Source organism: Anoplopoma fimbria, chromosome 10 (assembly GCF_027596085.1).
Source record: "Anoplopoma fimbria isolate UVic2021 breed Golden Eagle Sablefish chromosome 10, Afim_UVic_2022, whole genome shotgun sequence".
NCBI classification, from domain to species: domain Eukaryota; kingdom Metazoa; phylum Chordata; class Actinopteri; order Perciformes; family Anoplopomatidae; genus Anoplopoma; species Anoplopoma fimbria.
The window spans coordinates 14181717-14209377 of NC_072458.1; the positions used below are offsets into that span (position 1 = coordinate 14181717).

Below are 27661 nucleotides of genomic sequence, written 5' to 3' on the forward strand. Positions count from 1 at the left end.
GTCTGACTGCTGATGGAATATGAAGATCTGAGAAACACACTGGAGGGAGAGGACAGTGTGAGGGTGTGTGTGTGTGTGTGTGTGTGTGTGTGTGTGTGTGTGTGTCCCACACTCTCACACACAGATTCCTCCCTCCCTGCTCAGCATGGACCTTTACAGTACCACTGTGGGATCTGTGAGTGGAGGGTTGGAGCGTTTAATCCTCTGCATTAAGAAGGAAACCCTTCCGCCCCGTGAAAACACTATGGGACTGAATAATGTCATGAGACATTATGCAGTACCGTCTGACTTTATACCATTTATTAAAAATATTGACAGAGCAACAAACAGATTTAAATGTCAAAGCATAGTCTCTAAATCTTTATGTTTTTTCTTCAGTTGCATCCTGTTCCATATTTAAATACTATACTTCTTGACAGTCAGCCTAAATTAATCCTCTCCCCCCAGTCAAATTAATACTCACATTCCTTGAGGCACTGGCCGAGGAGGCGGAGCCATCTTTGACTCAAGCCTATTAATCAAGCCTGAAACTAAACACAATTATAACTCATTTGAAAGCTTTGCTCTCAGTCTTTCACCCCCAACCTGGGAAACAATACAGTCAATACTATTTGTTATAGTGTTTCCTACCTGAGGTCTGTATTCTGAATTTCTATATGAACTCTCAGATTGTTATTTAGTCCTTAAAAAAAGGAGATTATTGTAGGTGTTTTTAGTATTCATTCATACGTTGAAAATGATAGCCTTAGCATAGCGTTTATCTCATTTTTAGAATTGATTGGCTTCTATCAGTGTGTACAAGCATCACATACTGTTTTAACCACACCATCCACCTTGTTCTGGCATGTGGCATTGAAAGTGAACATTTTATAGTCTTTTCACAGAACCCTCTTTTATCGGAACATTATTTAAAAACTTTAAAACTTAATTGCTACTACCAAACTACACGCCATTAGGCATACATTTATACACCAGATGTCTATCTGATAGTGCTGTAGCTAAATTTAAAGAAGTGATTCCATCAGCGTTTAATTCAATACCATTTCTTAATATAACAGGACTCCTACGCTAACTTTAGTCCGTCCCAGATTGATCATCTTGTCAATAGTGGTAAAGGGTTGAGACTCTATTGCCCACTCTAAAAGTGAAGATAATAAAACAAAGGAAGTTTGCTCTATGGTATAACCCTCAAACCTGCTGCACAAAGGTAGAGCAGAGACAGAACCACTCGGGACAAAATATTGATGAGGCCGCCTTCAATTTATGGGTTGATTGAAGCCGACAGGAAATCTATCAGTTTAGCAAAAATCCTTTTCCCACTTCAGGTGTCACACCGTGAGCTGAGCTGATGGAACTATCCAAGAGTAAGTGCAGTTCTATGGGTATAAACTCAGAGATACCATTTTAAAATGCAAAGTGTATATGTGGACTGAAACCCTCCTTAACAGGAAGACCAGCTGGTTCACTGAAAAACAAACTGTATGTCATTGAGACTATAATTACTACTAAGGTGGGGGTTGAAAACTCACAAGCCCCTTTTACACAGAGATGCCACAATACTGCAGTAAATAAAATCTGCCATTACGCTCCTGTCAATCACTGTGTAGCCCCGCACTAAAGCATACCCTGCTTTATGGTCTATTTCACTCTAAATTAACCATAATTTACGAAATGAACATCATGCTGTATTGAAGAAAATGTGAAACTAGAGATAGAGACCATAAACTCATGTTTACAATATTTACTGAGGGAATAAATCAAGAGAGAAGTAGAGTTATTTTCTCATAGACTTCTATACAACCAGTCCTTTTTTAACAACCAGAGGAGTGGCTTCACTTTTCAGAACAGAAGGTTGCCGCTACAGTGTGAACCTGTAGTACCGGATGTCCCTTTTACACAGACATCAATTCAGCTCTGTGACTACCTCCGCTGCTGGCTAAGCGGTGGAGTAATAATGCCCTCCCTCCACCTGTTCCTTCTCGCTACCATTTCTACGGAACAGCGAGGCGTGATAACGGTGCCTCGGTGCATCAAGGTAATCTGAGTCCTGTTTTGCAGCCTTTGGTGTTATTCTGGCTTTAAATAAATATAAATGAAACGTTCTGCCTTTATATAACAACTTTTAACCTGCTAAAGTTGAGTCACTTCAGTCTGTCAGACACCAAATAAGCCAAGAGCCACCTTGATCGATAGATTTCAAACATTTCATGTGCATTGAGTATTAGTGATAGAGAAGCAAAAAACGTTTGCAGTTCATATTTATTGGCACTTTACAGGATAATTCCAGACTCTCTGCGAGTGTCTGACAACGATTGCTTTGGCCTCACAGTAGTCACTGGTCAAATCTAATGATTGATTGGTTCATGTACGCTCAATGTAATAATCACTTTACTCCTCATTTAGGGTTAAATCTGCCACATTTAGTATTAAATTACAGGTAGTAGTTTATTTGAAATTAGACTTCAGTTCATTTTCTGTGTTCGATGATTCCCAGGGAGCTTAGAGACCCAGTCTGGACCACAGACTACTAGCAGGTCAGAGAACCAGAGAAGAGGTCGAAGAAAAAGAAAACACAACTTTACAAAATATGTAAATACAATCTACAATCAAACATGGAAGCTTTTATTACAAATCCAATAACAAAATAGATTGGAATGCAGCACTTAAAGAAGCTGTAAATCAAAGATAAAAAAACATTTCTTTTTAACACAAAAACCAGACTCAATACTTCACATAACTGTAAGTGAGTGAGAAAGTAAGTATATATTTAAAATGGGGAAATAAGAGGAACATATGCATGAAATATAAAAATAAAATCCTCCAGTCAAATGCTGAGTGATATGCGTGCAAAGACGGTGAAAAGCGCTTCACTGCTGACGTCAGCGCGCTCGGCAGGGAAGAAGACGTGTTCTGTGGACCCGACTGCTCGCTTCATCTTGTAAACAGGACACTGAGGATACTCTGTGTGGACACACTGTCTGATCATCATTAGTGTATGAAAATAGATTGTGTGGAAAGTGTTACAAACATGTCATTTGACCGGACTTCCACAGCCGGACACATGTCTCTGCTGTAGGAGAAGCGTGGTGGTATGTGTGTGCTCCTGTGGCTGGATGCTTCACAAAGATGTCTGAAATCTGAGAGGTGTTTGTCCGTCTGTCCAACCTCTTCCATAAAAAGTACAAACTCTTGACCCTTGACTCTAAAGATATCACAATTTTAATAGTGTTTTTTCTAAAATACACCTCTGTTCACTAAACTATGTGGAGTGGAAGCTAACTGCTGGCCGTCTACAAACTTTGGGAGGCTAGTAAAAAGTTACGTGTGCTGTAGTCTGAACGGAAATGCTTAGACTGGAGGTGAAGCCACGGAGCAGTGGTGTGTTCGATGTCCGCTCACTCAAGTTCAGTTTGGAATCTCCTGCTCCGCTGTTTCCTCTTTAACGGCGTCATCTTCCTCCAGCTGCTCCTCCTCCAGCTGCTCCTCCTCCTCTTCCTCCTGGAAACACAGGATACAACATAATATCACATATTAAACAGACCATCCATTGCTCTTAAACCTAGGGGGATTTGCTGATCAGCCCACTGTCCCAGGTACTACGTCCAAATAGAGTGCTGCAGGAATGAGTCCTATAAACCTGGACATGAGTCAGCATTTTGTCACTTCTGGTTTATTCGTCTCAAAGTCGATGGGTTTTTGGTTAGATAAGGTCTGCGGTAAACACAAGCTGAAGAGGTTTTAACTTTTTTCGACATTGCGTAAATACCCCTCTTGTGAATTTGGATTTTTTTCCTGTGTGTTAAAAAGGTGGTCGCAAACAAGTGGCTAAATGAGACGACTAAACGGCATCATGCTGATCACTACTCTGCCCTTAGCTTAGTGGTTATGAAGTGAAGTCATGTTTTGTAGTTCGTTAATAGCACAACGTTAGCTTTTTACTTCCGCCTATTGCTTCTAAACTTGAAATATCTCAAAAGTGGTGTTTATTTGTGAAGAATATCTTGCAGACCAAACTTTTGTTCGCCACAGAGCCTATTTTCTGGATTAATCCAAAAACTTTTTGTTGAGGGAACTGGTCCGATACTAACTTCCAGGCTAGCCTACAAAAATATGTTATCCATGCAGCTCTCCCTTGGACTTTTGACCCTTCGCTAAGCCCCGCCCCCCTGTACTACTCCGTCAAACTGCCAGAGCTACGTTACGTTACTTTTTTACTTAGATCAGAAATATATAGCTTCTTTCAACTTCTTTGGGTAACGAGTATCACTATTACACAACTTTAACCATGACTAGCTCCAAATCCACAAAACCAGCCTGAAAAAGAAGAAAATCTGAACCGATTGCATGAGAGTCTATGGAGCCTACTGGTTGAAGCTGGGCGATACTTTACTGTGATTGGCCAGTCTGCGTTCAAGGGGGCAGGACTTAGCGAAGAGCCAATACCCCACCTCAAAATTTACGGGGGCATGCACATCTGACTTGCACAAGGGAGATTAGGGTTGGGCAATGTCCACCAAATTGGATCTTAATGCTGGATCACAATATTAAGATGCTCCCTCTGATTAAATTTCATCAGAATCAGGCTGATGGTGTTGGATCCACTGTATTTGATTGATGAATTATTAACAAAATATTGTTGTATCGCCCACTTTCAAATGTGTCTTTCTGAAGTCACAACCAGTGTTTTAGATGTCTTTAAATCATGCCCTGGACACAGTTACACAAAGAGTAGATTTTTGTTTTTTTACAATGATGAAACACATGAGTTTTACAGCCAACAAAAGGAAAGTGACACGAGGAGAGCAGGAGTCGTAACTGGGCCAAGCGAGGAGCCAGCTTATTTAGTCAAAATGACAAAGTGAAAGTGACAGCGGTGAGAGCTGCAGCGGTGATTAAACGACTCTGACAGATACAATTATCCCCCCTCCAGAGGTTAATAAACACATCTATACTCCAGAACGTGTGATCACCAGGTTAGGACCTGCAGCCCCCGACGCCACATGAATCACCGTCCCTCCAGCTAGCTGTTAGGTTCTAATTCTCTGTCAATCACCAATGGTTTCACTCCCATATGGATACTCACATAAATATACATATTTCTTAAATATTACAAAATCTTCCCAATAGACCCATCCTGACACAATCTGGTCCAGGCCCAGTGAAAATGTTGGCACTTCAAAAGTACTTTAGAAAAAACGAACAGTGCCGTATGTGATTGTTGCCCCTAAAGGCCAATCACCAGGGAAGCAGTTTTTAATACTGCAGCATGTCCCGACCGTGTGCTCGCTAATTAAAATACAGAATTCATCTTTAACAATAGACTTTGAGGGTGAATTTCACTGGCAGACTCATTTAAATCAGTAGACTCTTGGGCAAAGACTTCTCAAGCATTTGGTTTAAAGATTCTTTGGGTTGTAATTAAAACTTTATAACAATAGCTCCATGGCTCTCTGAGGCTGTACTAAGCCACAGTGGTTATTTGAGCTAAATGCTAACATCAACAAAATAACATGCTCACTGAAGAAACCTTGTGGTGGCGCTAGAGGAAATGTCAGCTGAAGAAAAGTGGCTAGGTTTCTTAGCCTGGGAACCATGAAGGTCTGTAGAAATTGCATTAGCTGTAGAAGCATCTCCATCTGGATCACAATAGTGGAGATCCACAACGGAGAGAACGAACACCAAGCCCGACATGAAATTGTCCACTTTTGTCCCGGTTAATTTCCTTTTCACAACACTGGTCAGCAATGGAGTCCCGCGCTTGGACATGTTTTACCTTTAATTATTCTTAACTAAAGACAAAGAAAATATTTGGTTCAGCCAATCTAGGCAAGGCAACGAGAGGATAAACAGCAACTACATTTACACGCACCACATATTCCGGTTTTCACCCTTATCCGAAAAAGACAATATTCCAAATAGTCTGTTTACATGGCTGCTGAAAATGAATATTCCAAAAATATTCTCATTTACACACAGGTGTGCATATTCCGATTTACGTAAAACAACCTCATCTGCGATCTACAATTCTTATGGTTATGAAACCATGATGGCAAAATCGGGTAATTGTGAGGTCTTTTGGTTGTTTTTGCCGTTTTATTTTGCTAATTTAATGTTCCTCCTCTGAAGAAGACACCTGCATGAATATGTTGGCAATTGCTGGTTGTTGGGCTGAGGTTGGCCAGCCGGAAATTTTTACATTTTGCCCAATCCTTATCCACAAGAACTTGAACATAAATTGTTCAAATTCTGAGAGATTATTTAGAAGGGAAAAAATATTATTACAATTATTTTATTATATAAAATATGTTTCACAGCCCTTACATCTCCCCCTTTCCTGCACTGTGGACTTCATTAGATATTCTTGACCAATGAAATGAAGATTCCTGGCGAGACTTTAGTAAAAAAAAAAACATGTAGGACTCTATCATGTAAACCGCCATTTGATGATGCAGATTGAAATTTAAATTGTCACAGAAGATGAAGATGAGCAGATCTTAGTGCAAATAAATCAGAGTGTGGGATGTGCGGAGCTACTTGCAGCGGTTGTTAAAGCATGTGCAGAGACAGTTAATGAAGGTTAGGGTTAATGCAAAGGACGGCTCATATATAATCTCTTTACTAACAGGAACCTTGTCCGTCCCTCTGGAGCACACTTGATATGCAGTCTCGCCCAGGAGAAAAATGTGCTACTTTTTCCTGAACTCCGGATACTTTCCGGCGCCGGTCCATGGGGCTGATATAAATCTAGCTGCGGGGTGACACTTCATGAACCCCGCCGTCATATACACTCGTGCCATCCACCAAATCTCCCTGACAAGCCTGCCAATTTTCCAATTACCTGTGGCGCCATCCGTTATCGGGGGGAGGAGTCAGCTCCTAAATGGGAAACAAGAGAGGGAGGGGAGGGGCCAGCGCATGCTAACTATCTCATAAAGCCAGAGATGTGCCTCCCATGCCTCAGCACTGATTTAGTGTGTGTCCCTGGGGAGCAGGGTGACACCGGTCCCCGTGGCTTCTGAGGGCCTTCTCGGGGTTTCTCATGTGCACTTTGTCCTCCCCACTTCGACCGCTCATCCACCTGTCACACCTGTGTCTGCCTGAGGGGTCTGCTCTCCACAGCTTCACTGTCGCTGGTATTATCCTGCTGTCTGTCTGCCTGCAGAGCCCCCACCCCCTCCAGTCTGAGTTGGAGAGCAGCAGCAGGGAGAGACACGGCTCTAAATCTTCATCAGTTTTTCGCGTTTCTTTGAATCTCAGTGAAATGCTGTGCTGGGAGTGATACTACAGCTTAAGATTGGCCTTCCGTTAGAGCCCATTCCTCATTCATCTGCTCTTATAGTCAGGCTTATGGAGTGAGTCTACAGAAATTGCCTGTGCAGCTTGCAATTTAAAGTGTCAGAGAGATGGAGTGGTCATATTTGAAATGCACGCGTCACCTGGGGAGTATCTTAAGAGTTGTTTGGGGAAGGGTGTAACTCCTGAAAGAGAGCACATGCTGTGTCATTACATGTGTCATAGCGTTATCAATAGGTAACTGAAGTATCTGTGCTGCAATTAAAAGATGATTTAAACCTTTTTCAGAGCAGGAGCATTGTTTAAAGCTGCATTCCCCGACTTCCTGGCCACTTTGGGACATCAGAAAAGCTGTAAACACAATGCATTGTAACGTATCGCCTGATAAATGTTGGAAATTGTGTCAGCAAACAAATCCCCATTTGCACATTCAACAGAGATTATATTACTTTGGAGTCCTGCTGGTGTTAATTAAAATCTAACAAAAACAGTGTTCATTCGTGTATCTTTAATAATACACTGTATCTTTATTCACTCATTGCTGGACATCCATGTTGTTTTCATTGTTTTTCTACTGTTGCTGCTACTATTGTTGCACCCTCTATCCGGTTTGCATGCCAAACTGTAAAACTTTAAGCTTTGAAAAAAACTGCCAACAATTCCATCACATGGCGATTCAGAAATATTTGCAAACAGTGGAATTGCATCGCTGTGTTAGCCAGCTATTAACCGTCAGACATCTACCGTAAATTAACAGTGTGCACTACACAGCACACTTCTGACTATGTTATTATCAGCATAGCCCTACACAGCACACTTCTGACTATGCTATTATTAGCATAGCCCTTTACATAACACTCCTGACTATGCAATTATTAGCTTAGCCCTATACAGCACACTCCTGACTATGCTATCATTAGCATAGCCCTATACAGCACACTTCTGACTATGCTATTATTAGCATAGCCCTATACAGCATTTTTCTACCTATGCTTTGACTTACTGTCTCCATGTCTTCCGGTAATCACAATCCAACACTGTAGTAGTATAATATTAAGTTAGCTAAAGTCACAGCCATTACCGTTGGCTAAGCCAAGCATGAAAGATGTTTTGTGCTTAGCAACAGTGATTTACATTAGCTGAGTGGTTAAAAGTGTAAGGTTGACACTGAATGTACTAATCTTTAACAAGACATGGACTCATAAGCACTTTTTTTTCACTGAAGTACCCAGCAAAACTGTGTTTAGCCTGCAAGGAGCAAGTCGCTGGGTTTAAGATTTACAATTCACCTCTGTACGAGGCAAAACATGCCGAACAATACAAGATAATGTCACCCGAGAAGTTAATCTGGAACATTGCTAATTCTGTTCTATTTGTGTCCGGCCCACGACAGACTAATTAATTTCCGATGTGGCCTCACCAGGGAAAAGAACTGCCCTACCCTGACTCTCTTTTAGCTCTGTTTTTGGTTTCCAGCTACTCCTGAGAAAAAAAAACCTTTGTCTCTTTAGCTGCTAAATTCTCCACTATGTTGCTAACTTTGTCTGTCTGTTGTTATGTAGGTAGTGTACAGTGGGTTTAAAAATTGGCATACAGTTACAGACCCTTTCATTTTTCATATGTTGGTATGTTGCAGCCATATGCTAAATATTTTAAATTCATTATATGGCAAAATATGGCAAGTTTATAAATTTATGAAAATATATAGGGAATAAAAATAGAATTGTTCTACTTAAGATACTGTGTATAAATGTCTAATTCTCATGGTGAAAGATGTTTAAATCAATGTGCAATGATGAAGCATCTCCTCTTTAGTACCTGAATGAAACTGATCATTTTCACATTTTCCATTCACTTGATGGATCTACACATTGGTTGGAGTTGCTTTTAAGAACTTAAAATACTCTGTAATGACCGGATTTATAATAAAGTTTATACTAAGATGATGAGCAGTAAGGTGTTGGATGGTTTACAATCCCTCTATGTGATTTTGAAGTGTCTTTGAAACAAGCTGTGTATATGTGATGAAAACGTAATCAATCATACTCCATTCCATCCATACCATTAATGACATATCCAAGATCCTGTTTTACATTACATTACATTACAGTCATTTAGCAGACGCTTTTATCCAAAGCGACTTACAGGAAGACAATAACATAGCTATAATCATCATTGTAAACCTAATATTAACTGCAGTGTGAAGATTTTCAGCATGTTTTAAAGCCACTGATCCAGATAAAGAGGACAGAAAGAACGGTGGACTAGAGAGGCTGAGGTATGGGGCTGCGTTTTGCATCAGCGGCCCCTGCTCGAGACGTTTGCTTTGTTTGAAATGAGAGGCAGATCCCCCCCTCCCATCCCCCCTCTGACGGACCTGCAGGAACTGATGGGCTCTTGCATTGCGGGATATCTCCATCCATTCCCTCTGGGGAAACGAGGGAGAGGAGAAAGGGGGGGTTGCTTTCACCGCTTGCCTTCCATAGGCTAGCAGGCCCCTCTGGCACTAACATATACATATATGATAATGAAATGCCACATTTTTCATTGGAGTCAGGGGTGGCTTTTTTAAAGGGCAGAAGCAGAGCGTCGTCTCTGTCATGTGATGCGGGGAGAGAGGAGGAGGAGAGCTCAGACTAAGCCGTAGGGGCGATGAAGAGCACTGGATGTTCACACTGCTCAGCCTCACGTCCCCACTGCTCCCACCATCAACAATAACACACACAGATATGAGCACCACACACCCTATTCAATCAAGCTCATAAACGTGGATTATATTTTTCCCTGTAAAGGAATCATAATGTACAACATAGCACGTACTTTAAGAAGCTTTGCTTTCCTTTATCAAACTTATGCAGTCCTCAAACGAATTAGCAGTTAATTAGAGGGACTGATTTTCTTATCTTGTTTTCTGCTTCCGCCGTATTTATTTATGAGTGCGTCTTACGCTGCATAATGTCTGTATGCAGAAGAGGCTCTGCTTCAAAGTGTCCTCTCACCTCTGATGGATCCACTTTACCCTCACAGTGAGATGAACGTTCAGCAGCAGAGATAACCGCACAGTTCTGCATGTTTTTATGCTACGCTACAAACAAATGAGGAAGCACAGGTCATCTCAAGTTTTTCAAACACTACAGGAATAAGAATTTCCAAAAAGTCAAAAATTATTAGGAAATAAAATAAAAATACATAAAACATATATGAAGCAAAATATTCTAAAGTAATGTTAAAATGTATGATAACTCAACCCTTTATTACAAAAAGTTATTTTCATCTAATTTTAATGGACTTTTTTTTCACTGTAGCAATGTTTTGATTTGAAACTGAATAATGGATTGTCTCTACAGCGGTTATTTCATTATTGGCTTTTTTTTTGCCAATTCTAATATAATTTTATAATTTATGTATTTATTGAGATATTTCTGAATACATTATTTTTTTAAACACAATTTTGGGGCTCTACAGTTAATGCCACTAAAATGAATACATTTTCTCTGCAACTTAGTAAGTTTTCTTCTTCAGATGGGTGCTATGACATTTGATAACTGCAATTACTAAAAGGAATACTGTGAAAGTATTGATAGCCTATTGCCTGATTGATTGACTGATCATGATTCACATTTTTTGTATGTATTGAAACCTCAGTCATGTAAACAGAACAAACTGGATTCATATTTCAATATTCTAAGTACTAACATACTGATCAACTGTCCATGTCCATTATGTACAGTTTAAGAGCTATATACAATAATGCATTTAAGGGGAAGTTTTTGAAAGCCACCCATCCCTCCTCAAAACATTTTGATGTTGTTTCTATATGATTATAAGTTCCTCTCAAATCATGCCAATTAACATGAGGAAATGCTTCTGTAGGTTATTTCACAATGTGTTATTTATTTACCTTTTTCTTATTGGACATATTCCGTATCATAAGTCTACTGCCTAGTTTCATCAGCTATAATGGCACAGAAAAATACATTTTAAAAAGTCGTTCCAATGATGTTGTATACTCCTAGATTGTTGCATTGTACTGTAGGTATGTGGCCTCTTCTCAGCACAAAACCATTTACATATTAATACATTTTACCATAGACAATACCACGTTGGGTAGATTGAAGCACATTGCAGTGTGTGTGTGTGTGTGTGTGTGTGTGTGTGTGTGTGTGTGTGTGTGTGTGTGTGTGTGTGTGTGTGTGTCAGTGTGTTTGAGTATCTCTCTGAGTGTTCGCTGGCATCTTGTTGCCATTCAGGAGATGACACATTGTAGTGGGTCATAAACAGCGGCTTCATTAGCCTGTTCAGGCAGTGCGTTACGCGCTACATTTAACCACCTCTGCCCCCAGCGCTCCTCCTGCACCTCCTCCGCTCCTCCTGCACCCACAAACCAGTCACCAGAGAGCACAATTAAATTTCATGACTGCGCATATTTGCTATTCCCGTTTCATTTATTACAAAGGGCATTCTTTAATGTCCTTTTTTTTTGTCTTTCTCTCCAAGAAAGGTATTTCCACTTAAGCGAGGCATGACTGATACCGAGGTAGAGTTACCAGGCGACGGCTAATTTAATCAGAGGTAAAAAATTCACAAGCAGGTTTTTCTTTTTTATCGCCTCGTCAGAGAACTACAAATGCCTCCCAGAAGAGGATATACGGTCTGAAACAGGGGGCAACTTTCTATTTGTTTCCAATTTGTAGCATTTAGAATAAAGCCAAAGATAATAAATAGGTTTGAGTGCTCGGGCACTGTGGGATAAGTGGTCGTGTATCTCTGCTTTATCTCTGAACAACGCAGGGAACACACAACATGTCAGGAGAAAATTAAAAAAATAAGTCTTGTATTATGGGACCAAAGAGGAAGAGACCCTTGACTACATATTTTACATGGTACATGAGTTCTATACACCAAAATATATGATGCAGGTTCCCCCAAAACCTTCACCATACAAGTACACAAATGACTTATGCACAACACTATACAGGCAAAACACTAGTGACTCCCCTGTTCCGTACCACCACACCCACTATAGAATTATATTAAAAAAAATCCAGAATAAAACATCAAATTAATTCAACCTGCGTTCGTTTCCATACCTGTGATACATCATTTTTCATAGTACATTTTAATTGGTGGACTTGATTGAAGATGCATTTATGAACTTTGGAGGGTGAATAGAGGTTAACACTAGAGGTTAAACGTGTCCCGACTCTAGCTCCATATTTGATGCACAAACATGAGACTGATAACCTGTCTTACTGTCGTTTTTGTATATTTAAATTTATTAGTGATTACATTTTCATTCTCAATCAGTCTTTCAGCAGGATACAACGAGAGACTTCTCAAATGTGCTTGAAGACATTTGACTACCTAGAATGTAGGTGATTGATGAAAAACATTGGGTAAACCATGAAATTCAGAACCGTGGGTGTTTTCCAACTAAAAAAAAACTGTAACCTGACCAAAACGTTTGAATTATTTTGCTGACGTTCTGTGATTTGACCATTGCCCATGCGCAATGTTGATGCTGAATCAATACATAAGGTGCAGCTCTAGTAGCAATGAGAAAAGAAGCGGGTTGCAGAGGAATAAAGACTTCAGCAGACCAGTAGTTTATGTAATTTATAGCACCGATCAGAGACCTTCCAGCATTCTGGTAAATGTGTGTGTTATTAGTGTGGCTCAACACATGGTGTGACCAAACATCCTCATGAAATGTGCTCATAATTAAATATATTAAAAGCTTTATCTCATAAAATATCTAGTGTATTTGTGAATAAGTGTGTAGCATGTACTATACCTTGTAGTACAATGTTACAAGGAACATGCTATTCTTCTTGACACTTTTTGCTTGCACGTGTTGATGCCTGTTTATGATGAACATTAACCTGCCGTCCAATCCAATTTTGCTAAAATACCTGCATACGCTAAGCTCCAACTCTAACTAATATCTGACTAATAATTAGTCTGTTCTGTGTCTTAATTATAAGCAAAGAGAAATTTACAATGAACAAAATACAAATTTTGAGCTGATTTAGCCGCTGACCATCCTTTTTGATGGCTAATGTGACAAACACTGCCGACCGCAGATTTGATCAGCTGTAGATTCATTAACGTTAGTTTGGTGGGAAAGTTCATGGCAGGCCAAGTAGATACTTCTTCTGTCTGTTAACGTTCTCTCTGCAAGCCAGAGTCTGTCCTTGATCATTTGTAAGGAAAAGGAAATCAGTCTCATTGAGATGAATGCATTTAAACAAGGAAAGCATCAACATATAACAGTATCTTTCTAGTCTCATGTCTATTAGTGCTATGCTCACTGGTTAACACAAGTAAAGCCACAAATTACACCTTATTTTCAACTGTGGTGTGTTCACAAAAAGAAACGTTAAACTCAAGTTTATTTTGAATATATATTGGAGGATATAGCAAGCTTTCCGCCCATGCAGCAGGAGCCAGGGACTTGTGGGAACGCTATCCTAACGAAGGGCGATAAAGAAAAAGTGTCTGCTACACTGTTTATGGCCATGAAATACTGAGGGGGTACGAGAACGGCCTCATGTACGCTCACCGCTAAGAGGCTTGTTAGAATGAGCCAGGTCCAGAGAAATGGACTGCTGGGGCCGCTGGGGACCCTGGCAGCAATCACACACTCCTGTTTACTCCACAAATTGGCCCCTGAGAGGGGGCGCGGGCGTCTGTAGCGCCTAGTTAAAGTGATTGAGGTGACTCCTAGCCATTGATTTTCTCTTCGTCTTCGCCGTTCTGCCCGGCCACCCTTGACCGTGTCCCGTGCTCCCTACAGGCTAGTTTAGCTGCCCCCCCGGCATGCCTTTAAATCACATTAAACTGTGGTTAAACTTTGGCCGTGACTAAAAGACAACCGTCATTGATGAGGTTCTCATGCTTTAAGAGCTTCATACGTCTGAGTAAAAGCCCCGACCGCCGGGCTTATTGATCGCGCGGTCCTCAGGCATTAAGGTTCAACTTGAATACAGATAAGAGAATGTAGAGAACAACAAATTCAGATTGCACTCCAGGATTTGTTTCTTTTCCATAAATGCACCAGTGATACTGATTAAACTAATCAGACTGCTAATGAAAAATGCCTCATTGAGAAAATACAGCAGGCTAAAGGTTAGATTTTTGCACATAGATAAGACGCCCACTGGCTGAGGAGTAGGTAAAAAAAATGTATTCCCTCGTTCTCACTCTAAATACCCCAACATCTGATGAGTAATGATGCCTATTTTTCTTTCAATTTACCCGATATAGTAAAGGCAGCCAAGCGTGCCACTTCATTAAGTTAATTAGGCTAACTTAATTACAGTCTTTCACAGGTCAAGCGATGGAGCTTCTGATTGATGGCGCAGCGTGTAAAGGTAATCTTCCTCTAAATCGGGAATGACATCGACACGAACATCAGCCGCTGAAAAAACATCAAAAATGACAAACACTTAAGGTACATTTGCCTCATAAACACCCAGTAGTGAAAAATAGGCAAAGACTATCTTTAAACACATAACTGCCACATACACATAAACAGAGCTGAATATACTCCGAGGTCGTAAAAGAACTTCAAACACAAACTGATTGCTGTGTGGGAGTGGGCCTGTGGCTGTGGAGGAAGGGAGGAAAATGAAACTTTTTACGGACAGTAATTCCAACAGTTGCAATCCTTTTGATGACAACAAGTCTGAGTGCAGCTAAAGTAGTGCATCCCACACAAGTTCACAGTTGAGTACTTTAAACACTGCCTGGGCAACTTTAAGAGCTTTTGGCATTTCAAACCTTTTATCCAAATCTTCTGGTGTGATTCACCATGGAGCCCATGGTGCCAGGCGGCACTGCAAGGGTGTAAATAAAGCCTTAAACAAGCACCCCTTGGCACGGTAACAGGCTTAAATTAAAGGCCATCCGTATATTAAGGCAACACTGTCACTTTACTACTGAAATCAATTCAGCGAGGGCCTGTGGCGACAGCGGGAGGGATGTGGCCTTGGTCAGAGCGGGGTTTATCTGAGCCGAGCAGGCTGGAAGAAACACAGCGTCTATAATGAACTCAAGCCTGTCTAATAAAGCCTTTTATTGCCCCTTCGCACAACAGAAACAACGTCTGCATCGGCACCAGCGCTCACCTCCTGCATCTGCCTGCAACACTGTAAACCAGCAGCTCCTCTGTAATTACTACTGCTGCACACACATCTCAACAATACGAGCACATCATAGGGACAAATCATTAGTTAGAAGAGTTCTGTTGTTCAATAGTCCCAGACAATAAGACAATAACCGATGATAGCAAAAGCACTTGTGTCTTTGGATTGGTTTTCTTAAGCTGGAAAATATAGTAGTATAGTATTAACTTTGTTGTACATTTATATTTGGTTTGGTCACAGACAAAATACAAATTCCATGAAAATCACTAATATGTGTCAACAATGAGTGACAATGAGTCTGGGATGTGCCAGATTCAAACAGACTTGGTGTTGTGCTCCTTGATGACTGTTTCCCCTGGTTGGAGAAACAAACAGGGCTCTGAGTAACCAGATTCAGAACTGATATGTAATCTTCATTTAGCTAGCTAGCTACTGAGCTACATCCTTTAAAAGCAGTGACAGAAAAACTTGCCACAAAAACCGCGATGAGCTCGGAGGTGTGACTTCCGGAATGAACATGGTGACATGCCAGTTTGATCATCTGCATAATTGCAAAATGCCCCCAAGACAAAGTTGAGAACCTAACTTTTTGTGGACAAGTTTGAATTTTGAACGAGAGCTCAAAATTCTAATGTCTTTCAGCATGCTTTCTAGTGGCTAGATTCAGGAGATCATTAGATCAGAATCCAAAGATTAAAACGGCATATAAATGGCCACATGGTGACATTGTCTGCACCAAAAACCAGTAATTCTAGCCTGACTTTATTCCCAACATTCTGCTTAGTACCAGACAAAAAGTGAGGGGCGTGCACCCGTAGGTGCTAAACCGATGGTACACTGTTAATAAGTGTGACCTCTGTCACAGCCATTGGCAGTTGCACAGCCTGTTATTCAGGTTGGTTTGATTGGTTGCTATATTCTAGCTTTTCTTAAATAACAGTATTGCTGTCCATGTTATACTTGTATTCTAACTAACAAACCGCTTCACTCTTTGGTGCACTTCAGAAACAGGTTGGCTTTCAAACAACACACTTAACCAAAACTGTGCTCAGCATCAAATACTGTAAGATAGTTTGTGTCGCTTCCTGCATACCTCTCCCTTTAGATGTCAAACGTCACCTCTCAGATAAGAGCAGTGGCTACGGGGGGCTCAAATCACTTCCTGTACAACTCTTTGTAACAGAGTGCCAGGCAGAGGGGTTGACCATCCGCTATCTCTGCCAGCAGCTATATCTCAGTCGCAATGATCAGGTAATACTGTGCACTTAATGCTGGCATTTAAAAAAAACATTTTCCCCCCATAGGCAAAAACGGTGCATGACTTGGCATTTAACAGCAGATAAAAAAAACTTTCCTTAAATACAGCTCTCATCTCAAAGTGCTTTTTAGATGCCCTTAGTGGAGTCAATTATCTCCCTACACTTGCTATTACTGAGACACTCTGAGCACCTCGTGCCTTAAAAAGGTCTGTACACCATGCTTTCTCAAAAATGTCACATTCTTCACTGCCTCTCAGAATGTAGACCCTGCAACATTAGAAATGGCGTACACGTGTTGGCTTCTTTCACCCATTTGTTGCTTAAATATGCCTCTTCAATGTGCCAGAAGAACTCAAAAGGAATATTTAAGATCCTTCAGGATAAGAAAACATTGACCCCTTATGTATATTTCTGACGCTGAATATAAACAGATTGAAATAACCGAGGCTTTGAGCAGCCTTACAGTTATTGAACACAAGTGATCTTTGCTTGCAAAGGAATGGAGAGAAAAAACGTTCACACTAATTTGTCACATCAACACAGCAAGCGTTATTCTCCTGTCACCAGTGAAATGTCGACCTGCTCCGGGGCAGAGAGAGCTGAAGGCAAGTGGTTCTCCCATTTGATGTTAACAAGTAGGAGGGAGGGGGATGAGGATGGGAGCAACTTCATAGGGACCACATACTCCAGAGGGAATAAAGAACCAAAGTCTAGGAGGTGGCAAAATGAGGGATATGACACAGAGAATTGAGAGGGAGAGAGAGCCACAGAGACCGGCCTAATACTCACTATTTGTCTTTACTGCTAAAAGTCTGCAGCATAAAAGTATAAGATGTGAAGTAAAGGCAACGATAAAAGAGGAAAATACAGTCTAGAATAGGTTTCATTCGACATGGGAATTTGAATTGTACAGATCATAAAACTCTCGTATATTGATGGCTTGTAACAAGCATCGATCTTCAAGGCATCTGATGAACAATGCTGTCTTGTCCAGATCGGAAAGCACTGATATAATTTTTGGAAGGCAATGACAAAGGTTTTTTGTTGATTTCATATAGATCTAGTTTTTAGCAACATAGCCTTCAGTTATTGTTACATTAGTTAGATAAACATAAGTTAGGGATGATCAAATCAAACTTTTTTTGATCTTTGTTCAGGGTCTGTTGTTGCCGATTATCTGTGGGGATGTCCTTTCCTCTACTATAAAATATCTATCGACGGAACTCAGAGGGATCATTTTCATTCACTGACATGAAAATGCTGTGGCACTAAAGTCTGTAAGTTATCCCTAGTTCAGTTGAACAAATTTTTTCCAGCATCGAGCATTGGACATTTTGCAAACAACACAGGAATTAAATTGACATTGAACACAATTACGGCTGATGCTGTAATTTGCTGTCTGGCAGAGTATAATTGTACAAAGGAGGTTGATGTCAAACCACTAGAATAATGACTTGTTCCATTTCTGAACACAACTTCTGATGGCTGTGCAAATTCACATCATAGTTTAACAAACAGCTGGAGCTAGAGCCCTTTAAAGCCAGCACCAAAAAGGAAAGGGATTCTTGAAATGGTCAATTGCATGGGCTTCTACTGAAGGGATTGGTATATGGAGGAAAAATATTTACTTGAACCAGAATCAGGTACATATACAGTATACCGATAACTAAATATAATTTACCAACCGAATTAAATGGATTCCATGTTATGGCAAAAATCTAAAAGAAACTAACTAACCAAGGGTATAAGTACGTCAATATGCCTGTAAATGCAGGACAAAAGAACCATGCTGAGGTTCATTAGACATTAGAATGGAATCCCAAAGTACTTGAAGTAACCCGAAATCCCTTTTTGGATATAAGAGGATGTTCACATCTGATACTGGATTATGCTGCCTGGACTGATGCTCTTATTCCGATTTTCTATGCCTCAGTTATGCCAAAGAGTACAGATCAGACCATCAGGTGTGTAGGATTAGTGTGTTTATGAACACCATAGAATGTCAAATAAAATAAAAAATGTATTGCACCCAAAAAAATGTAATAGTGCATTTCAAAACAAATCAGATTTTTTTCAATTCGATTTTAACATGGGGACCACTTAACAATTTAAAGAGAGCTTTAACCTTCTGGTTTTCTTGATAATGTTCCATTCCTGTGCTGTAGCATCTCCACTTCAGCTTTTATAATTGATTTCTCATGCGCCAGCATCAATGAGCCCCCATATCCCACATAGATGGGGCATAACAGGACAGATTACTAGTTTCTAGAGGGATAGAAATGGGCACACATTCATCAGTTAGGTTGAATGGCAGCAGAGTGGTCCCTTTATTGGAAGATAATTGATTAAATACAAGCAAAGAACTAAACTACATTTTTTTAATTATTGTGCAGGGTTTAAAAAAAAAGAAAATCGTATTCTGCTGTTGAGGATACATTTTTGAGATTTAGAGCCGCTGTACTGTATTTTATTTTCAAGTGAAAAGACCTTTGCAGATACCAGGTAAATGTAGCCTACTTGTGTTAGCTCTGGGCCTAACAAACATTTTCAAATAATAAGTGGGGAAGCAGGAACTGTCACTGAGTGGAAACGGATGAGAAGACCTCTAGGAACATGTATCGCATCCACATATGCATCCCTGTACATGTGCTAGACATTCATAATGTACAAACAACAAAAGAACCTGCTCATGAAACATTGCTTAAATAGGCCCTATTATGCTATTTTCCAGGTGCATATTTCTATCTCAAGTTACAGTTACAACATGTTTACATGCTCATAATCCGCCTTGTTTTTCTCATCCTGGCTGTCCTGCAGCACCTCTTCTCACCCTCTCTCTGAAATGCTCCGTTGTAGCGCTTACTCCACCCTCCAGAAAGCAAAGTCTGCCCTGATTGGTCAATGTTTCACATTTAAAAAAACTTTCCCTCCAGAGTATAACATACGAACAACACTCACAGCGGGATTCGATCCTGGGCCTCCTGGGTAACAAACTGCTGTCTTAACCACTACACCACAGTAGATGTGAACTTCAGCTCCGTCTCTCTCTTTTGTTGTTTGAGGGCCAAAATAGCTGGAGAGTCTTACGTCACTTCTGTAACATTGTGATCTCATAAAGTTACGGAAGTGAAGGAAATAATTCAATGGAGCCGTTTCAGGCAGCTCAGGAGCAGTGTTTCTGAGGGGTAGGGTAACTCCTTTTAGGCGTGGACTTCAGGTTTGACACTCTACGGACCTTTTACATGTAAAAATATATATATAACATTACATTTACATTACATTACAGTCATTTAGCAGACGCTTTTATCCAAAGCGACTTACAGGAAGTGTATTCAACATAGGTATTCGAGAGAACTACTAGTCACCAGAAGTCATAAGTGCATCTCCTTTCTTAAACAAGCATCTCAAAGCATAAGCCAGAGCAAAAGTATAGTGCAGAGGCAGATTACTACAAAACACACTAAAGGAGAGGGAAAAAGTGGAAAAGCATAATAGGGCCACTTTAAAGGAGCAAAAGGTGGTCCACAAGGTACCTTTATAGGTACTATGGAATGTATCTAGTCGGCTGCCCTTACGTTGCATCTCTCTTCAGTTGGCTAGTTATTCATTATTATTAAGTTATTATCATGGCTCAAGTCAGTCATTTGGCAAGCTTGCCAACTAACCTATCCTCTCAGGTTCGTAACTTAAGCTGATCGAGTAATTTGCAATCGGCAAGCTAGCCAATTTATCAGCCAGATCAGCCCATGGAGTCTGGATGAATTATCATTCGTTATCCACTCTAGACAGTATTTGGCTAAGTTAGCTGCATACTATAGGAGCTGTAGCGGAGCTGAATAGAGGTAAGGCACTCCGAAGCAAGCATCAAATAAATATCCTTTGGGTTTTCTTGGCCAAACTGTCCAAAGACATAGAAATCAGTCCACAAGCTGTTATACACAACCGAGTAAGTCTTGGAAGTTCTCTTTTTAAGTTACAATCCTTTCACACATTGGCAATACAAAGCCATTTCACATAAATTGCTTCACATTGTACATTTAACAAGTGCTGCACTGTGAAACATTAAATCTATAAAAAACGTCTTTCTCAGCTGTTTAAACATAAATTTTGGCCTCATAATTTGTCTGTTTGAATTGAACGTGTGCCTCTTTTAAATTGTGAATGTGCTCAGTCAGAACTGTTTGACTTACCCACTGTATCTAGTTTTAGTGACCATTGGATCCCATTGTGCTGACGGTTTGAATTCCACTCAGACAATGGTAGCTAGTCAGCCTTGCTTGCTAATATTAGCACTGATTCCCACTGGCATTACTTTTTCTGTGTGCTGTTACACCTGCTGAGTTGCTGTCAAGCACTGTGTTAGTCCTGTAAGACAAAAAGGGCATGATCTAACAAGCATTAGCCGCGTCTCTTTCATGGATCCAGTTACACTAATGGGAAAAAAAACAACCTTTAAGTCAGTCTCACGGTTGTAATTTAGAGTCAGAGATTTTGCCAATTTGTTACTGCTACGATATCTCTGGAAAAAGAACAACAGACATAACAACAGACAAGGGGCAAATGTCTGTGAAGCCGCCACAGGCGCATTGAAACAAAATCTATCCATCCATCCATCCATTTCCTTCCACTTATCCTAGATACAGTGGGTAAGGAGGGTCCTCCAGACGTCCTTCTCCCCAGCAACACTTTCCAGCTCCTCCTGGGGAACCCCAAGGCGTTCCCAGGCCAGACGAGATATATAATCTCTCCAGCGTGTTCTGGGTCTACCCCGGGGCCTCTTACCAGTTGGACGTGCCTGGAAAACCTCTAAAGGGAGGCGTCCAGGAGGCATCCTGATCAGATGCCCGAGCCACCTCAGCTGGCCCCTTTCGACGCGAAGGAGCAGCGGCTCTACTCCGAGCTCCCTCCGGGAGCCCAGCCACCCTACGAAGGAAGCTCATTTCGGCCGCTTGTATTCGCGATCTCATTCTTTCGGTCACTACCCAAAGCTCATGACCATAGGTGAGGGTTGGAACGTAGATGGACTGGTAAATCGAGAGCTTTGCCTTACGGCTCAGCTCCTTCTTCACCAAAACGGTCCGGTACAACGCCCGCATCACTGCTGACACTGCACCGAACCGCCTGTCCATCTCCCGCTCCATTTTACCCTCACTCGTGAATAAGATCCCGAGATACTTGAACTCCCTCGCTTGGGGCAGTGACTCACTCCCAACGCAGAGGGTGCAATCCACCGTTTTCCGGAAGAGAACCATGGCCTCAGACTTGGAGGTACTGACTCTCATCCCGACCGCTTCACACTCGGCTGTGAACCGCCCCAGTGCGTGCTGAAGGTCATGTTCTGAAGAAGCCAACAGAACCACATCATCTGCAAAAAGCAGGGATGTGATTCTGAGGTCCCCAAACCGGAAACTCTCCTCCCCCGGCTGCGCCTTGAAATCCTGTCCATGAAAATCACAAACAGGATTGGTGACAATGGGCAGCCCTGGCGGAGGCCAACACGCACTGGGAACAAGCTCGACTTTGTGCCGAGTATCCGGACACAGCTCTCACTTTGGTCATACAAGGACCGAATGGCTCGTAGTAACGAACCAGGTACCCCATAGTCCCGCAGTACCCCCCACAGGACTCCCCGAGGGAGTCCACAAAACACATGTAGACTGGATGAGCAAACTCCCATGCACCCTCCAACAGACCTGCAAGGGTAAAGAGTTGGTCCGCTGTTCCACGTCCAGGACGGAATCCGCATTGCTCCTCCTGAATCCGAGGTTCGACAATCGGACGGAGCCTCCTTTCCAGCACCCTGGAGTAAACTTTCCCGGGGAGGCTGAGCAGTGTGATACCCCTATAATTGGAGCACACTCTCCGGTCCCCCTTTTTGAAAATGGGAACCACTACCACTCCACAGGCACTGTACCCGACTTCCACGCGACAGTGAAGAGACGTGTCAACCAAGACAGCCCAACAATGTCCAGAGCCTTTAGCATCTCCGGTCGAATCTCATCCACTCCTGGCGCTTTGCTGCTGAAGAGCTTTTTAACTACCTCAACGACCTCCGCCAGGCATATGGACGAGTCTTCCCCTGAGTCTTCAGACTCTGCCTCTTCCACAGAGGACGTGTTGGTCGGGTTCAGGAGTTCCTCAAAGTGTTCTTTCCACCGCTCGACAATATCCCCAGTCCGGGTCTGCAGTTCTCCCCCCCTGCTGAGCACAACCTGAGAAAAGCCCTGTTTCCCCTTTCTGAGTCGTCTCACGGTTTGCCAGAACTTCCTTGAGGCCATTCGAAAGTCCTTCTCCATGGCCTCGCCGAACTCCTCCCACACCCAGGTTTTTGCCTCAGCAACCGCCGCAGCTGCCGCCCTTCTGGCTGTCTGGCTATTATTTTTCTAATTCAGTTTGTTCAAATAATCAAAAAGGGAGCCATACACACTTTTTCTGTATTTGCATCAATAGTTCAGTAGCTAATTTAGGCAATTTATTTGGTTTTACAACACAGCTGCAAGTACCAAACACCCTCCTCCAAATCCCCCCCTTCTCCTCAGTTGCTTTCTGAGCAATGCACACATAACTGTTCACACTCACCTTGGAGGAAGATGTGTCACACTCCTGGCAGATCCAGCCGTATCCCGTCTGCTTGGGGGATTTCTTCAGCGGGGGGTCCAGACACCCGAAGTGATAGCAGAGCCGGCACTCGTCACACCTGGACAGGGAGGGCACGCGTTACGCCTCGCATAAATAAAGCAACCCGTCCTCCTACAGTGACGAGGCCAGCTAAGGGAGCTGTGATGGATGAGGACAAGGCAGCTAGTTGTCAGTCATGAGACTTTGTTAATGCATTCCAGAGTCCCTCTAATCACTCCGGTCCCTTGACCTTACACAGCCATTGACTGTCCAATGGTTCATATCAGCAGTCAGATAAATACAGGCCTTGTTAAGTGTCAGATATATGACTGTCAGGTCTCCTAAAGCTGAAATGAGTCTGTGTCCTCAGGTGAAGTAACAACGGTCAGACAACACACAGGAAACACTGAAAGACTTGAGGGAAATTTGCCCGCAGAAGATGATGCAGAGGATCCCTCATTCACTGAATGTTTAAAGCACTGATAGATACGTCCAGAATGATGCTATTAATCTTTTTAATGGGTAAAACTGTTTGATGTTACTCACATAATATGAAAATGAGTGTGAAACCAATCGCACACTGAAGAAAACACAGCCAGCAGCCAATCTTACAAGTTGATCAGCAAAGTGGACAAATCAATCAAATTTCTCTGTGTCACAGCAGACCTTCTGTCACACACTGTCTGTAGTTAGATCATTCCTATCAAAGATTTATGATCTAGCTTAGCGTAACGACTAGAAATAGCTGGCCTGGCTCTGTCCAAAGATTAAAAGTACACCTACCAACACCTTTAAAGCTCTTGTGCATAAAAAGTAATGTGAAAACAATAATTTGCGGTTTTAGCAGGAGTTGTGCGTTGGAATTATCTATATACAAACAATATCTTATCCATCTGCTCATAATTCAATGAGCATAGGTTTCTGATGGTACCAATCTGACTCTGGGTAGATGAACACACAGTCATTGCACCCAATTTTGACCCGATGATGGCGCTAGATGAAAAGTCAGAGGCTCATCCAAGTGATTACAGTTCATCCTGAGAGGAAAGGGAGTGACTGAAACAAACAGTATGCCAAACCATCATTGTCAAAATTCTATACCACTAAAGTACATTTTCTTTTGAGAAGTGCTAGTGTCATGGCAGGTTTCTCTGCACTGCATGTCCACTCTTAAACCACATTTGGAGTGGATTTATATATTTAGAGTGGGTGTTGTGCATTTCAAAATGTATGTCCTCTACTTCTTGACCTTTTTATCAGCGCATTGTGAAATTTGAAAATAGAGAAAGTCAAACATGTTTTTGCTAATGTGATAGAAGGAGATATGTTAACACCATCATATAGGCCTATTTGGGGACCAAAGGCCCTTTCACGACTGATGTCGTGAAAAATATGATTGAGCATGTTTGCAACGGATGTGGCCTTTTTCCCCAGCCATCCAGACCAGTTAGAAAGCTTTAAACATCGAATTATAGCTGTTCACAGCATCAAACTGTATAGTTGTGGCATGTTGGGTTGTCAGAATCAATACTCTTACATTAGAGTACTGAATTACGACAGGATCATGACCTTTTTAGACAAACAGCAGTGAAAGAGTGACCGTGTAAACTGATGACTTTCAGCCAAATGCGTCAGCGGTTGCTCGTATTAACTGACATGGTTGGGGTGGATAATAGACACAGATGAGTATGTATTTAAAATTGATTAAAAGGTTTCTATGAGGACACCTACATGTTCTGTTCATGTTTCCAACAGCTGCTGTCACTACAAGCAACTGCGACACATTATGCTAAGAGTCCCCTCTGGGCGACTGTGGTTCAGTGGTAGAGCAGGGTCGTCGTCCAATCAGAGGATCAGCGGTGATGACAGTGGTCGGAAAACTAGAAAAGCACTATACAGGTACATGTCCATTTACCATTTAAACCGAATCTATGGCTGCAAGCTATAGCTGTGTTGACTACCACCGAACTGATCATAAATGCTTGTGTTTATGAGGCCCATTTTCAGACTCAATAAAGTCAAAACTCTGAGTCTTTGCTATGGTGTTTTTGACGTTCTGTACGTGACCACAGATAACATGGTCTTCATACAACGGTTCCGATGATATCTTATGAAAGAAATTGCTTCTAATTTCCAATTATTAGACGCATATGATCCTTTAGGAATAGATTGTGGTTGGGTTAATATAACTACGGAAGTACGCAAGTTATGTAACAAAAACATCAACATTGACTTCTCATGGGGATCGAACAGCGGTCTCCTGGCTGAAAGATCACTGTTTGTTGGATCAGTCTGCCACACCTCCCGACAGCTGCACTGTGTTGTATGCTTTTGCAGTCTTCATACTTTCTCGTTCAAGATTAGCTGGATAACATCCCAATTTTTTATGGGATATCTACAAATTGCCGTGCATTAGTTTTGTCGGTATAGCCAAGAATGCTGGATGAGAGCAGCCTGACCACAATACCCACTCACTTATAGCACACAGAACAGGAAAGTCAATTTGTTTAGGTTGAATTTGCGATCTTGTGAGCTATTGATTCATCATTGCATTTTACTTGGAAAGGGTCTATAAAATGATGGAAACAAAATGAAAGCCTTTGGGAGTGCAAGACCAAGTAAAAGCTCATCAAATGTGCTATTGTATTGTAATGTCAGCTACAGGTAGAGTTATTCACTTTTGGTATTGTCTTGCAGAAACATATTATAGACCATATCCTGCAAGCTCTGAATGGATGAAATGTCTTCCGGTACGATGCTTTACATTTACAGAGAACCACAGTGATTATTTGATTCCCCACCTCCCCCTGTAGTGTTAGTCCTGTTCAAATGGGGCTATAGATTGAAATTTCATTCATACATATCCCGCGGTGTTCTCAGTACATTGCTCATTTGTAGTTCACAGGTTATAAATTGATCTTGAACTCTACCCTGAAGAGAACTAAAGTCTTAAAAAGTCTCTCTGAACCGCGCTGATACACTTGTGCTTATTGTCCTGTTGTTTTACTCTCCATGTCTTTAAACCCCTCACGCTGTCCTGCTTTGCCCAGTAATGGAGACGAATGGAGAGGGTTCAGGTTGACCTCCCTGGCTGTTAAACTGTTATCAGATTTCCATTGGAGAATGTGAATCTCCTTCATTGATTAGGACATAATTGGCTCTAATTGTGGACTGTGAGTGTGTATGTGTGTTTACCAGGCCGGGGGGAACTCGTTGAAGGGCAGTCAGCCTCATAAATGATTAAAAGAAAAGCCTGCTCTCTTTGTGCTGCAGTCACGGGTCAATCTCTCCTCGCTCAGATACTCCCATGCTTTTAATGTAGTTTATTGGGTGTCAACGCAGAATTGACTTCCCTTAGCTGTTTCTTGCTGTGATGTGTTTTACTAGCTCTGCTGACAGTAAATGAGATTTGTGGAGATATATTTAATAAGTGAAAGATTATTATAATGTACTTGTACTGCATAGGGTTAAACATAAATTAATTTAAAGGTGTCCTGGTGGACTAGCAGCCTAGAGGCCTTTTCATTCCAAAGGCAAACAAATTGTATAAATCCAAAGGCAAACAAATTGTATAAATCCAAAGGCAAACAAATTGTGCAAATAAATTGTGCAAATAAATTGTGCAAATAAATTGTGCAAATACATCTCAAACCCATCTATATGAGCCTATTAACACTGAATGGGAAACATTTGTTTCTCACACACTGCTGGTTTTTTTCTCCGCAGTTGTTTTAACTTTGGCAAATTAAGGATGACAATAAGAGCAAACCAAGCAATAAAACAGAATTTTGCTCACTCTATCATCATATTATCTGGGCTGTCCATTTCATGGCAGCTGGATTCTTGTGATATTACTAGATGATAAAAGGTAAATGGACTTGTTTAGCGCTTCAAATCCATTCATACACTGATGACATGGGCTACCATGCAAGGGGCCACCTGACCATCATGACTATCTCACTTTCACACCCATTCATACATCATAGCACAGCCTTCGGGAGAATTTCGGGTAAAGTGTCTTGCACAAGGACACATCGACATGGACTGGCCGAGCCGGGATTGAACAGTCGATCTAATGATTGTATCACGAGATCAAACAAAATCTACTCTACTCAGGCTTGGAGTAATGACTTTGTGTCCAGACCAATCAGCGTCCTGTGAGGAGCTACTGGCAGCTACGGCGGGGCTGAAGTGTGTGTGAAACGACATGGAGAGGTGACCGTTGGTTCAAAACAACAATGGTGAATCCTGCAAAAGTTAGCGTAGACGCTTCAATAGCATCAGTAATATGAGAAATGGAGAGAATCCCTTAATTAAAAGAGGAGCAAATTAGGGCACTGAAGG

General features: G+C 41.5%; 1 protein-coding gene across 3 annotated transcripts in view; it reads right to left on the bottom strand.

Moving 5' to 3' along the window:
• Positions 1-2291: 2291 nt before the first annotated feature.
• Positions 2292-27661, bottom strand: part of phf14 (PHD finger protein 14) — a 99502-nt gene continuing 74132 nt past the window's right edge. For 2 of the 3 annotated variants that reach the window (XM_054605402.1, XM_054605401.1), the window contains exons 17-18: positions 23279-23396; positions 2292-3498 (exon numbers count right to left, since the gene is read on the bottom strand). In XM_054605402.1, the coding sequence (XP_054461377.1) occupies positions 3406-3498; positions 23279-23396 (211 nt within the window). In that variant the 3' untranslated portion in view covers positions 2292-3405. The remainder of the gene's footprint in view (positions 3499-23278; positions 23397-27661) is intronic. The other variant, XM_054605403.1, reaches the window with a different exon arrangement.